Source organism: Apodemus sylvaticus, chromosome 7 (genome assembly GCF_947179515.1).
Source record: "Apodemus sylvaticus chromosome 7, mApoSyl1.1, whole genome shotgun sequence".
Lineage (NCBI taxonomy): Eukaryota > Metazoa > Chordata > Mammalia > Rodentia > Muridae > Apodemus > Apodemus sylvaticus.
In genome coordinates, this window is record NC_067478.1 from 88,836,455 (window position 1) to 88,851,707 (window position 15,253).

Here is a 15,253-nt window from a genome sequence, read left to right on the forward strand (position 1 = left end):
CTCTTGTGAGTCCTGCCCTCATGCCTCGCTGGAATGGCACTGCCCTCTGTGGTCTCCAGACCTCTTCTTGGGGTCTAGGCCAAGCTTTCACTGGCCTCCTAGAAGTCATAGAAACCTCGGATCTGGAGCAAGTCCTGCTCTGGCCTGATTCATTGTTCTTCCCTATTTGGTTTGTCTGTAGGTTTGGTTTTTTGTTTTGTTTTCCCCCCTCCCAGCTGGCTGTTGAGATACATCTGTTCTTAAATGTAAGAGTTTTTTTTTTTAACATGTGGTCAAGTGACCTCAGTGTCTATGTCACCTGGCAAACTGTCTCACAGTGGTCACTGAAGGTTTTTGTTACGTGCGTCAAGGCTTCTGCCGCCTCAGTCAGCATAGTGAGCAGAGTGAAATAAACGACCAGGTCCCGCAGAGTCCCCTGTCCTTAACCCGAGATCAGATCCGTCCCGAGTTCAATCCGTGAGGTCATTTCTGAGACCTACTCCGTGGAGTTCCAGAAGAGCACTGGGGTCCAATACTGTAGCGGGCTTAGAGCAAAAGCACAGAGGACACAGAGGTGGAACTTTGTTTTCTAGCTCACCAACCGCTTTATCTTAAACACATCATGCACAACTACTCCTCTTGCGGAGTAGCACTCTTCCGTTGTCAGCACTTTCATCAGATGACTCAAAACTGCCTATAACTCCAGCTGCAGGGTAATTCAGTGCCTCTGGCCTCCAAGGGTGCCTGCACTTTACATGAACAGCTCTCCCCAGAATACACAGAATTAAAAAATAAAATAAGTCTGTCCTCCCCAAAGAAAGAAAGACAGAAAAGCAAACCAAGGTATTATATATTGTTTTAAAATATAACATACAATATGTTTCTACATATTAATATTTCTGCATGTGCAGATAGTATGCAATAATCACATACAGTCTCCCTTGAGCTGTTGAGATGGCTCAGACACTTGCTGCCTTGCCTGGTGACCGAATTCTATCCCTGGGACTCACATGGACCCAGGACTCACTCAGGTGCAAGTCATCTCTCTGGCCTCCACTTGGCTGCCACACCAAAGTATTTTGTGACATACACAAAAGAAACAAAAATATAATTTAAATGATGACATGAGCCTGGAAAGAGACATGTCTAACATGGCTTGCTTTATTTATTTATTGTTTGCTTGTTGGTTTGTTTTGTTTTGGAGGCAAGGTTTCATTCCTTGGCTCTGGCGGTCCTGGAACTCACTATGTAGACCATGCTGGCCTTGAACTCACAGAGAACCCCTTGACTCTGCCTGTTAGAATTCTTTAATGCGCCGCTATGCCTACCTGGCTTGTTTGTTTGTTTTGCAAAGCTCCCTGAGAAGGTTGTAGGAAGCACGCTGGGCGTATGGTGTTCTGTGGTGGACTAGTGTCAGCTGGCGAGAGCTCACTGTGTTTGCCATTTTCCAATGCTAATTTCGGTGACATAAGAAACCAGCCGCGGCAAAAGTGTCTACACCACCGAAATTAGCAAATGATTCAAATCAGTGAGTCTAGTCTGGTTTGCAAACATTTATCAGTGGAGTAAAAGAGATGAAGGTCTATTTTAATAGTGTGGGACTCCTGTCATTTGCAAACCGGAGTTTTGCCTCTTCAAAAACCAAACAACCAAAACCCAAACCAAAGCAACCATAAAATACCCCATTCAGGTCATACTTGGGACCCCTTGGGTCAGAATCCAGGATGAGCAAGGAGTTAGGAAACTATTTTTCAAACAGTCTCCAATCGATACAGCCAGAAAAAACAGCAGGAAGTGATCAGGAACATATAGCCTCCCCATTCCTGCCTCCATTAGCCTACTTCCTGTCTGAGTTTCTTATCTACTTTTCCAAATAGTAACGATGGCCAGGAATGAAGTGTTTAAAACATGAGCCTCAGGAAACATTTCATATGTAAACCACAACACAAGACAACCCATGTTGCATTTCTTTGAATTTTTCTCAACCTATTGTGGTTGAGAAGGGTTATTTGATGTTGTCTTGAAGTTGCTTATGGTAGTTAGGTGTTGTTGACTAGAAACACAACACATCTGTACGTTAATTGGGACCAAGTAATGTGTATGTCTTTCAGACGTGGCAGCTGGGGATCAGTTTAAGGACTTTCGCTGGGGAGAAGCTAGGGTGTTGTACGGGGGAGAAGCTAGGGTGTTGTACGGCACAGACACGTGGCGCTCGTGTGTTGTCTTCTACTCCCAAGAGAGGAAACAGATGGAAAAGTAACTTGACGGTGTGGCTTCTACTTGCCTTCACTTTGAGCCTTTCCTACATGAGCGTGCTAGCTGAGGCGAGCAAGAGCTTTTCTACAGGAGGGCTCACAGGATGTTAATCGCAGGAAGGGGAGAGATACTTGTGGCGCAAGGTTTATGAGCCTGCTGTCCAGAGTCTTGACCAATCCTTGAGGGCTCCAGGTTCTGAGAAGGGACTTGGTTGACCACATTACTTCCTGAGTGAAAGATTTACCTTTGAGTGACCTGGCTGATTTGCATTTACTCTTTCAAGAGTGCATAAGATTCACCGTGGAGCTAAGTAGTGGCTGAGGCCAAGGCTTCCCCTAAGATGGTGGAAACTAGGGGGAGAGCCGTGGGCTGCTTCAGCTGAGAACAGCGGAAGGGAGCGAGGGCTGAGACAAATACTCTTATCCCTTTCTCAGAACCCATTCCAGGAATGCAATGGGGTGAGTATAATTCTTTTAATTGTGTGGGATCTAGAATTTTATTGTGCCTGAAGAGTTCTTTACTCTTCGTAAAAACAAAACAAAAAACCCAAAAACATAGCACAAGGCATTGAAAAAAATCATTTATTCTTTCCTCAGCCACAGTCTACTTATCTGTACTTGGGATAGCATGTATTGTGATTGGCACAGAGATCCGAAACTCAGAACGTCTGATAGGAGGAGCAAACAGTGGGCAGGCTCAGCCTACTGCCAACTTTTGCTCTTAGTGTGTACTTGACGAGCCTCAGCTCTTCCTGCCCACCCTCTGATGAAGGTTCTGTCAAGCAGGAAGCACAGCTCCTAACCTTTCATGGCTGAACCATAGATCATGTCTTTGGCATGTGTGTAGGACAGAGGAGGATTGGCATTAGGAGGTAGCTGATGGTTCTGATGTGATGGCCTCTTTTCTGGTTGGTGTCTCTAGATCTCAGCATCCGTGCTTCCATTCTTGAAGCAATGGTCACAGATGACCCCTTATATGTCCTGGAATGTTGAGTGGGATCCTTTCAACTCTGGTATCTGGAAAGTGTTGAGGAATAAGGAGGCAAGTACACAATTGGTGTTGATTTGAGAGCACTCAAAAAGGAGTCTTTCTGAATGGGCTAGTGGGACAAGCGTGCCCTATCACCACCCGGCAGTGTTAGGCCCTTTGAATGAAAAGAAATGACAATTAAACTGGGGCTTTTACTTTTGAATGATTATTAGTTATAGCGACATGAAATTATTATCACGTATATTTTTTGAGACACAGTTCTGTTGTGTAGCCCTGGCTACCCTCAGACTGGAGCTCCTCTGCCTCTGCTTCCCAAGTGCTGGGATTACAGATGTGTGACACCATGTTTGTCTGTGAAGCATATTGTTTATTAGAATCCATCTAAGCATGACCAACAAGAAAAAGGCCATTTCAGGATGGTTACATACTAGAATGTAGGTGATAACCATCTGGAAGACTTCCTTCCTAAAGATCCTAATTTTGAATTTTGAATTATGAATTATGAATAATGGAAGACATAGTATCTACATACATAATGTGTCTATTCAGTGCCAGCCTGTCTTGCGAGTTTTAGTTGAACTCCTATAACAATCCAATAATATGGATGCTACTTTGTAATATCTTTTTTTTTTTGGATTTGGTTTTTTCAAGACAAGGTTTCTCTGGTTTCTCTGTGTAGCCCTGGCTGTCCTGGAACTCACTATGTAGACCAGGCTGGCCTCAAACTCAGAAATCCGCCTGCCTCTGCCTCCCAGAGTGCTGGAATTACAGGTGTGCGCCACCACCGCCCGGCTCGTGGAATATCTTTTAAGGATTGAAATTGAGTGCCCTAAGTGATCTTCCACAGAGTTAAGATATAAGCAGCCATACACTAGAGCCTGGGGCTCAATCCTTAGGCCAGTATTTCCTCAGGGCAGGGATCACTGGATATACTGAGCAAAGGGGAGAAGTAGAGCGAGTGTGGGACGGGTCAGAGAAGGAATGAATTCAAAGGCAGAGACAGGAAGCTTGTGGGGGAGTGGAGCTACGTGTGGGAGATGAGGGAGCTGTAGATCACAGAGCAGTCAAGCCCAGAGGCTTTACTGTTAAGGTAAGAGTGTGAACTTTGCTCCAAAATTATGTGAAGCTCCAAGTGTGTGTCTGTGTGTGTGTGTGTGTGTCCTCGCAAGCATGCATGTGAGTGTCCAAGCAGGAGCACATGAGGCAAAGCTCTCTAACCACTGAACTATATCCCTGGGCTAGTCCCAGGATTTTAAGCCAGGAAATGGCCTGAAGCAATGGAATCACCCTTGTCTGGGATATCACTGTCATTGTGGAGGGTGGGCTGGAAAGGGGCCCAGACTGGCAACAGGAAAAGCAGTGGAGAGCCCATTAAAGTAATCTGGGTGTGGAGTGCTGAGAGACGGATCTGAGCAGCTGGGTGAGTGACAAGTGGACCATGGGGATCTAGGAGACAGAAGGAAGTGGAGTTTGCCAGCCTTAATGTTGTGTGGTGTGTAGGTGTACTTCGAGTTTCTGTGAATCTCCTAGTGAAATGCAAAGGGAGGAGAAGAGACACTGTGGCCAGCAACGGACCTGCTCACCACAAGGGTCCTATTGGATGTTAAGAGAGCTCAGTAAGATATGATAATAGATACAAGGGTCACATTGGGTGTTCATTTACCCATTACCAATTCTTCTGTTAGTGCATATACATTATCAGGTCACGCAGTCTTTGTAAGGAGCCTTTTCACTTGGTCTGAACAGTCAGGCCAGGGGAGTGGAGAGAGGCCTTACGCTTGCTTCTCTGAGTTGCTCAAACACAAGCGGCAGAGCTGGAACGCCAGTCCTTGGTCTGAGCTGGAAATGTCTTACACTACTGCTCTCCAGTAAGGCTCCCTAGGAGAGTGCAGACATTCTGGCTGCCCGCTAGAAGCCACTTTGTACGGATAGTGAGTAAAGGGCAACTAAGGACTGCATTTCTGATGAAGTGGAAGTCACACAATAGGTGACAGCTTTCTGCCCTGCCATCTCTGGGGGTTGTCTGTATTGTCTGTCATAAACAGGTGAAGGTCACCCCACCCCAGATGGATTGCAATGGATTTTCTAGCTGCTTTTAATATTTAATTGTATTTATTCATTTACTTATTTGGTTTGGGGGGCAGGAACAGGGCTTCTCTCTCTCTCTCTTTTTTATTCGATATATTTTTTATTTACATTTCAAATGATTTCCCCTTTCCTGGCCCCCCACTCCCCGAAAGTCACATAGGCCCCCTTCCCTCCTCCTGTTCTCCCACCCACCTCTTCCCACTTCCCTGTTCTGGTTTTGCCTTATACTGCTTCACTGAGTCTTTCCAGAACCAGGGGCCACTCCTCCGTTCTTCTTGTACCTCATTTGATGTGTGGATTATGTTTTGGGTATTCCAGTTTTCTAGGCTAATATCCACTTATTAGTGAGTGCATGACATGATTGATCTTTTGAGACTGGGTTACCTCACTTAGTATGAGGTTCTCCAGCTCCATCCATTTGCCTAAGAATTTCATGAATTCATTGTTTCTAATGGCTGAATAGTACTCCATTGTGTATATATACCACATTTTTTGCATCCATTCTTCTGTTGAGGGATACCTAGGTTCTTTCCAGCTTCTGGCTATTATAAATAGGGCTGCTATGAACATAGTGGAGCATATATCCTTATTACATGCTGGGGAATCCTCTGGGTATATTCCCAGGAGTGGTATAGCAGGATCTTTCAGAAGTGATGTGCCCAGTTTTCTGAGGAACCGCCAGACTGATTTCCCGAGTGGTTGTACCAATTTGCAACCCCACCAGCAGTGGAGGAGTGTTCCTCTTTCTCCACATCCTTGCCAACACCTGCTGTCTCCTGAGTTTTTAATCTTAGCCATTCTGTCTGGTGTGAGGTGAAATCTCAGGGTTGTTTTGATTTGCATTTCCCTAATGACTAATGAAGTTGAGCATTTTTTAAGCTGTTTCTACACCATCCAAAGTTCTTCAGGTGCTTCTCTCTCTTTTTAAGAATTATTTATTTATTTATTTATTTATTTATTTATTTATTTATTTATTTATTTGTTATGTGTATGGGTGTTTTGTCCGTGCATATACCTCTGCACCACGTGGGTACCTCATGCTGCCAGAGGTCAGAAAAGTGTATCAGGTTTCCTGAAACCAGAGTTCCAGATGGTTGTGAGCACAATCTGGGTACGTGGTGAAGCACCAGTTTATTTTTTAATTTTTAAAAAGGAATTATTTGTTTTTTTGGACATGAGTACACTGTAGTTATCTGCAGACACACTAGAAGAGTTGTGAGCCACCACGTGGCTGGGATTTGAACTCAGGACCTTTAGAAGAGCAGTCAGTGCTCTTAACCACTGAACCATCTCTCCCAGCCCCCAATCACCCAGTTTGTTACGTTTTGACAAAGATTCAACAGCTACGGAGCAGTGTGTTATGTCAGCTGCCATGAAGAAAAGGAAAAATCAAGATTTGAAGGAGACCCTTCCCCACACCCTTTAAAGAACAAATGTGGATGTTGAGCCCAATGCTGCCTATAATTTCAGTTACGCAGAATCAGAGACAGAAGAATCTGGAGTTTGAGGCCAGCCTGTGTGACACAGTGAGATTCTGTTTAAATAACATATAACACAGGTTGGGCATGACGGCTCACACCTGCAATCCCAGCATTGTAGAGGCAGAGTCAAAAGGACTCTTGCAACTCTGAGGCCAGCCTGGGCTACATAGTTAAATTCCAGACAGCCCAGACTACAAAACGACGCTCTGTCTCAGACCAAGCAAAGCAAACCCAAATCAAAGGAAGCCCAGACACCACGGGCATGCTTGGAGGCGAAAGAGACCTTCAACGGAAAAGTGTTTGTGGATTTTGGTGAGTGAGGAAAACATTGAGCTGCATTCTGAACACGCTATAAATCTTTGTCCAGCTACCCCTCTTACTGCAGGATCCCGTGGGAGCCGGTACACAGGAGCGAGGCTCCAGAGCTGGTAGGCAGATTGGCAGTTTGCTCTCAGCCTGTGATTTTTCGAAGTACCATTTGAGACTATTAGGTGTGTTGTGTAAGAAGCTGGCAGTCTGTCACAATGTCCCAATCACATCTGTGTACTTATTGCTATTATTAGACTTTCCCATACTCGCTTGCCAGGTGACAAACAGAGACTGATTTTCTTTCTTCTCCACTGCTCTGTCAACTCCCTTCTCTTCCTGATTATGCCTTTCCTCCTTAAACTGAAACTGTAAACTCTAGAGTCATTTAAATGTGCAAATACCATTCAGCATGGGATGTAGTCTTCTCTTCCCCTTGTGACTGTGTGGCTCTATTTTTCAGGGACAGGGGCTCCTCACGGTTTTTCTCATTGAGCATTTCTCTTGGGGTTGAGTGAGAGAGCTCAATGGGTATGCAAAGGCGCCTCCTCTGCCAACTCTGAGGACCTGAGTTCAACCCCCTGGCCCCCCATGGCAGAAGGAGAGAACTGATTCTCTGACTTCCACATACATGCTGTGACATGGGTGCATATCTCACCCAAAAGAAAATAAAATAAGAATTTCCTCTGTCTGGATATTACTACTCAGCAATAGAGTGTTTGCCTGGCCTGCCTTGGCCCCAAGTTTAACTCCCAGTACTGCAAAGACACCAGCATACCAAAACAAGAACAGACAACAAAGGCCTTAAGTGTCTCTGTTGTTACCTTGTGGTTCCTCGGCAGTTTCAAAGTATCTATGAGGCAAGCCAACTGTGCCTCTTCAGTTCAGTTGGTATTCACCACCTGCCATAATCTCTACCGTTTCTAAATCTCACTGCACTCTTTCAGGCGCCTGTTACTGTGCACAGCTGACATTTCAGAAAAAGTAAATCCCATCTCCCCCTGCTAAGTGGCAGAGTCAGGACTAGAACTTGAGTTTTTCTGATTCGGGGCATGATGATTGGATTCCTCAAAATTTAATCCTCAGCTCTATAAATTGAGGATTAAGGAGTGACTAAACACAGTAAGTCTCCATTTCTTGAGGAATTAGGCTAAGAGAGGATTAAGTGAGCTTGGCCTGGGGGTTATAAGGCCAATAAGAAGCAAAGACAGGGAAAATGCAGGCTTGTCTGTTCCTACCACCTCCACAGTTCAAGAGAATTTATTTCTCCTTGTTTATTAATCAAAGACAGCTGTAACTGTCACTTGCAGTGTTTTGAAACTCCCAATTAGCCTGAGATAATTGTTGCTATTGCAGCAGTCAGTAGATTATTGCCAAAAGCAGAGAAATGGGCGATTTCATCTCTTCCGTCTCGGTGTGGGCGGATTCTATCAAAATAGGGGAATACTGAGTTTTATCTTGCAAGCCTCGTTAGTGGCAGCTTGGGGCCACCTGAATCTCAAATGCCCTCCAAATTTAGGAGAACAGTGCATCATTGCCTGGGAGAGGAAGAGCTAACTGTATTCAGGAAATGCTCTTCCAGAAAAGGGGCTGGGCAGAGTGGTGGTAAGTGCCTGGGGTCTGAACTACTGGGGAAATCGAAGCTGATAACCTACAAGTTCAAGCCCAAGGGATGATGAGTTCATGGTCCACCTGGGAAACTCAGTGAGGCTGTCTCAAAATAAAAGAGGACTGATGCCTCAGTGGGAGAGGACTTGCCAGACAGGAAAGGCCCTGGGCTCTCTCCCCAGGACAGCAAAAATAAGACTCTAAACTAAATAAAATATCAAAAGGATACCAGGTTCCATCTCTGCCAGAGGGAACAAGTGCATCTTCTTGAGGCTTATGAGGTTAGCCTGCGTTTTCTACATGTGTGTCTGTTCTTTGGGGGTGGGGAGGAGGATGGTAGTTCAGTGGGATCAAGCGACTCTGTCCAGCATGCATTTCAGAGTTTTCCCACCAAGGCCTACCTTCTGGAGTATGCTTCATTAATTACTGTGGATCCCCCCCGCCCTGCCCTTCCCAGTGTTGTATTAATGGGGCCATCTAGGAATGAATTCTGAGGCTGACATGTAGCTTCTATAAGCACACACTCATACATACACAATATATAGTCACAATACTCAGACACGATAACACACACACACACACACACACACACACAGAGAGAGAGAGAGAGAGAGAGAGAGAGAGAGAGAGAGAGAGAGAGAGAGAGAGAGACTATCTTAGCTAGGGTTTTACTGCTGTGAACAGACACCATGACCAAGGCAAGTCTTATAAAGGACAACATTTAATTGGTGCTGGCTGACAGGTTCAGAGGTTCAGTCCATTGTCATCAAGATGGAACCAGGGCAGAACCCAGGCAGGCGTGGTGCAGGAGGAGCTGAGAGTTCTACAGTTCTACATCTTCATCTGAAGGCTGCTATCAGAATACTGGCTTCTAGGCAGCTAGGACAAGGGTCTTAAAGTCCACACCCACAGTAACACACCTACTCCAACAAGGCCACACCTTTTTTTTTCTTTTCTTTTTTTTTTTTTATTCGAGACAGGGTTTCTTTGTATAGCCCTGGCTGTCCTGGAACTCACTCTGTAGACCAAACTGGCCTCAAACTCAGAACTCTGCCTCCCAAGTGCTGGGATCAAAGGTGTGTGCCACTACCACCCGGCCAAGGCCACACCTTCTAATAGTGCCACTCCCTGGGCCAAGCATATACAAACCACCGCACATTAATGTACACACACTCTCCTATATGCATACACTCTCACACTTAGACATGCATACACTCATATGCTAATATAAACTCACACATACATATACATGCACACACTCACACAGAATTCTTGAATACACCTGAGGGAACCGGAAGGCCCCCAGTCTTGTTCCCCACATGCCTAGTACTGCAGAAGTACTAGGCTAGCTGGCCAGTGAGCCCCGGGGATCCATCTGTCTCTGCTTGCCCAAGACTGGGGTTACAAGCATGAGTCACCTAGTGGGCTTGGGTATCAGACTCAGCTGGCTTTGAACTGTCCTGCCTCTGCGTCCTGAGCCCCGGGGTGACAGGTATGTCCTGTCTCCATGCTTGACTCCTCCAATTTTAAATTCCAATATAAAAAGCTTGCTGTTGAGACTCTGTTCTTTACTGGCTCCGGAAAGAAGTGACCGTGTGCTGTCCCTTTCTAGAGCAGTTCATGTTTTGTGAAAGTCATCGTTCTTCACTCTTGAATATAGGATCCATGTCTGATGCACATCTTGTACCCATGCGTTGTCCTCTACAAAATGGGGCGTCTTCCACAATGTGCCACCCGGCACCGCACAGTGGTCAATGTGTGTTCCAAACACTGCTATCCAAGCTTTACCTGTGTTCGTTCTCGCCCCTGTCAGGAGCAATAGCTCTGGCAAGAGAGGAATCACTCAGAGCCAGACAAGTAAGAAGTGAGGTGTGATCTCTGGGAGGCCTGCCTTTTTCTGAAGGGAAATAGAGGAGGAGTGGATTACGGGGAGAGGGGAGGTGGCAGGGAGGGTCTGGGAGGAGAGGAGGGAGGGAAAACTTTGGTCAGGATGTAATATATGAGAGAATAAAAAAGTGATGTACCAGTTCAACCCATAGCAGAGTATACTGGACATGTGTCTCCTTGCTACTAGAGGATCACGCTATGGCTAGGCTTCATGTTCTAGAGTCAGTCACTGCCTCGATACTGCCCCTGTTGGTTTTGTTGAGTATGTGCAGGCTTGTTTTTTTTTTTTTCTTTTTAAAAAATGTGTGTGTGTGTGTGTGTGTGTGTGTGTGTGAGAGAGAGAGAGAGAGAGAGAGAGAGAGAGAGAGAGAGAGAGAGAGAGAGAAAGAGAGAGAGAGAGAGACATGAGTGCCAGACAACAACTTTTGGTAGATGGTTCTTTCTTTCCACAGTATGAGTTCTGGGGATTGAACTCAGGGCTTAGAGGCAAGTGTCTTCACCCACTGAGCCATCTTGTTGGCCCCCACTTGATACTTATCAGTTACCTGGAACCACTACACATTTTGAAGATGGCCAATTATTTTTACTTCCTGTTAGCCTGAACTTTCCAAACCGTGGAAAGACCAGAAGAGGGCGCTCAAAAATCGACTCATTCTGGTGACTGAGGCTCTGGCTTGGTTATGATTTGGGAAACAACAGTGCCATCTAGTGGAGTAACTTGCTAATATCATGTCAAATCTCCCTTCCTCCCTTCTCTCCCTCCCCACCTTCTTTTTCTGAGACAGGGTTTCTCTGGGTAGCCCTGGCTATTCTGGAACTCACTTTGTAAAGACCATGATAGCCTCAAACTCATAGAGATCCACCTGCCTCTGCCTCCCAAGTGCTGGGGTTAAAAGTGTGCACCACCACATCCAGCTTTAGAGCCCTGCTTTTGAACTGAGGTCTGTATTTATCTGGCCCTCCCAGTAGGAAGAACAGGGTTTTGTCTGTTCCCTCCTTCCCTCTCAGCCCTCTCCTGGGGCAGGGACCTGGTAGGTAGGGCAGATGCCAATAAAATCTTCCTGGCAATCTCCCTCCCTCGTGCCGTACAAGCCCCTCCCTCTTCTACTGCACCAACTCTTTCGGGGCTTGGGTGGGTTGAAGAAAAATGGATCACTGTTCTTTCAGATTGCTTAGTTAACAAGGTTGGAAGCTGTCAGTGCATGCCTGCCTCGGGATACATACTTGGGGATCCAGGAAGTAGATTGGGCTCTTCTTTCTATAGTCTAGACAGCAGCAAACTGCCTTGGACATCGTGAGAGCGACTGTGAGTGGTTAGTGTCTTTTCTCAGCTTAGCACCCCTGCTGCTACCGGAGAGTTCTGCTTTGGCTTGGTTTTGTAATTCCATTTGTTTGTGTAGTTGAAGTCTGCACGACCTCTCTCAAGGGTTGAGAGAACTGGAGAAGTTTTTAACGCTCATATTCTGTGTCTTTTCTTTAGCAGTCAGCAAAGCAGTCAACAGAGCAGCCACGACGATGATTCGAGCAGGTTCCTGAGTCCTCGTGTGCGGGAAGAAAGGTGAGTTTGGAAAAAATGGAAATATTGTGGGGGAAGTGGGAAAATAGGGTGAGGTGCTTCTGCTGTGTGTAAGCACTCTGTGAACGGGAAGCGGAGGCATCTGGTCTTTGACCTTGGAGAATGACTGGAAAGAGAAACTGTTGCCCAAGAATCCAGAGGAAATAATACTATTGCAGATGCTGAAGGCATCGGCTGGGTCTCCAAGAGAGGAAGCCGATAGCAGACCAAAGGGTCTGGGCAGGTTGAGGAGTTGAGCCTTGTTTTTCCTAAATATTTATTTATTTATTATATGTAAGTACACCCCCAACTGTCCTCAGACACCCCAGAAGAGGGTCTCAGATCTCATTGCAGATGGTTATGAGCCACCATGTGGTTGTTGAGATTTGAACTCAGGATCTTTGGAAGAGCAGTCAGTGCTCTTAACCCCTGAGCCATCTCTCCAGCCCCTTTTTCCTATGTTTTTTTAAAGAGAGCGTTTCTCCATGTAGTCCTGACTGTCTGGAACTGGCTTTGTAGACCAGGCTGGCCTTGAATTCATGAAGATTGCCTCTCTCTGCCTTCCAAATTCTGGGATTAAATGCGTGCATCATACTTTAAAGGTTGAATGTAGCATGACTCATGTAGGAAGAAGGAATTTTGTTTCGTTTTTGTTTTGGGTAAGGTATTTTGTACTTGAGCAATTTGTGTGTCCTGGATGGGCACTTATGTTCCCTGAAGGCCAGATCACTTGGAGTGGAGTAGATTGTGTTGGGGTTATTGGAGAAGAGGTGGCTGTGTTGATAGAGAGGCTACACAGGGAATGTGGAGGCTCCTAAGCGCTGGGATTTGAGAGTTTCTGGTTTTGCATTAGGGATATGATGACCAGCCAGGATCTGTTTCATTAGAGCTGTGAGTGCAAACAAGGGTTTCTGGTCATAGATTAAGATCATGGCCTTAAGATAAGGTGCACGTCTTTAATCCCAGCACTTGAGAAGCAAAGGCAGGCAGATTTCTGAGTTCGAGGCCAGCTTGGTCTACAGAGTGAGTTCCAGGACAGCCAGGGCTATACAGAGAAACCCTGTCTTGAAAACCTCCCCCACTCCTCCACCCCCACCCCCCTATGCCCATCCCCCCACCCCCAATACTAATTAATCAAAATACTTAATCAGTTTTGATCTGAGTATTCTTTTAATCCCCAGAGTAGCTTATGCATTTCTGTGACTGTACAGATTTTTAGCATGTATACCCTTAAGATAAATGACCTAGAGGACCCCAAACCAGCTCTCTTTCCTGTGCCTGTGCACTGATTATCTCAGGATGAATACTTCCCGATGCCCTCAGCTTTTGGGGGGGTGGTCTATTACCAACTCCTCTCTTCCTGCCGTGTTATCACTGTTGCTTGGACCATTCCAGCAGGAGATAACTAAGTACTGAATTACATGTAACCCCGACAACATCCTCCCCAGGATACCTTGTCTCCTGGATGTTGCTACTTAAACAGACTTTTGGTTGGCTACTTACAAGTGGACACTGGTGGACATTGCATTCAGCCGCCTTGTCTGACCACATGCACCTCCATAAAAGGTTCTCCTCTAGACTTGTAGCCTCTAGAAAAGCCCCCTAAATTTCTTTTCCCGTGCAGAACCTGCTCAGTTCCCTGACCTCTTCGTGGTAGTTATAGACATTATTCGCCTTGGCTTGCTTGGTGTTTTCGTTATGGTTTTACTGCTGTGAACAGACACCATGACCAAGGAGACTCTTATAAAAACATTTAGTTGGGACCAGCTTACAGATTTAGAGATTCAGTCCATTATCATCAAGGTGGGAGCATGGCAGCATCCAGGCTGGCATGGTGCAAGAGGATCTGAGAGATCTCCATCTCCATCTGAAGGCTGCTAGGAGAAGACTGGTTTCCAGGCAGCTAGGATGAAGGTCTTAAAGCCGTGCCCACAGTGACACACCTACTCCTTCAGGGCTACACTCTCTATCAGTGCCACTCCGTGGGTCAAGCCGTCGTCCTTGACATCTGTCAGAAGTGTGCTTCGGGTGGGGTAGTCCCATGCTTCCAGCTGAGGTGCCCAGGTGCTGCCCTGTGTTTGCCAAGGTCTTTCCCAGTGAAGACTTTGCTTCTTGGGCTCCTTCTAGGGTCCCTTCCACTTGTGAGAATACGTTCGCAGGGTCATACTTTATGCTTAATTCTCCTATAACCCATCATTGGGCTGTAATGGACTGAGATTTGAATCTAAAGAGATTTTCTGTAGTAATGAGGATGTGGCCCATGTGCACTCGCACATGCGCATGTGTGTGTGTGTGTGTGTGTGTGTGTGTGTGTAGAGGGCCAGTGATGCTGGTGGAGGTCAAAGGTCAATCTCTCATGTATTTCTTCAGATGCTGTTTATTTTCTCCCTCCCTCCCTTTCTCTTTCTCTTTTTCTTTCTCTTTTTTCTCTTTCTTTTCCTTTTTCTTTTTCTCTTTCTTTTTCTCTTTCTTTTTCTTTTTCTATTTCATGTAGAAGAAAGGCAAGGCCTCTCATTGGCCGGGAGCCCATTGATTAAATTCCCAGCCAGCCCCAGGGATCCATTTGTCTTTGCCTCCCTGTGCTGGCTGTGATTACAAGCTCTGGCTCCTGGAGACAGAACTTCTGCTTGTGTCAGCAAGCATTTTACTGACTGAGCCTTGCTTCCTGCCCCTCACTCCCTTTGGAAGACTGCACTGTCTCATTAATGGCCACATTTCCTGTGCTGTAAGTCTTTCCTATAATCTTCCCATTTACTCTGTGACATTCCTCTGGGGGGGGGGGGAAGGCAGTAGGGACTGACAGTGACCAAGAATGAGGCCGTCTATGGCTGCTTCTAACACTCCAGATCATGAAACCTTGCTTAATAGAACAGGTGAAAATTAATATTTATTTTTTGAAAAAAACTTAAAATTATTTAAAATTACAGGTTTTTTTTTTTTAATAAGGTGCTCTTTTAGTTGGTTTAATAAAACATTCTTTTCAACCCAGTGCAAAGTCCAGGAGGGACATAATATTTAGAAACAAGATAACCACCTTACTCTCAACTATGCATCACTTGACAATAGGTTAATCACCATGTGATTGCCTCGTTGTGTGGATATT

At 45.7% G+C, this 15,253-nt stretch overlaps 1 protein-coding gene across 5 annotated transcripts in view; it reads left to right on the top strand.

Annotated features, from left to right (window-relative positions):
* Positions 1-15,253, top strand: part of Gramd1b (GRAM domain containing 1B) — a 235,965-nt gene that overhangs the window by 104,677 nt on the left and 116,035 nt on the right. For 4 of the 5 annotated variants that reach the window (XM_052188630.1, XM_052188628.1, XM_052188625.1 and 1 more), the window contains exon 2: positions 12,076-12,153. In XM_052188630.1, coding sequence (XP_052044590.1) covers positions 12,076-12,153 — 78 coding nt within the window. The remainder of the gene's footprint in view (positions 1-12,075; positions 12,154-15,253) is intronic. The other variant, XM_052188629.1, reaches the window with a different exon arrangement.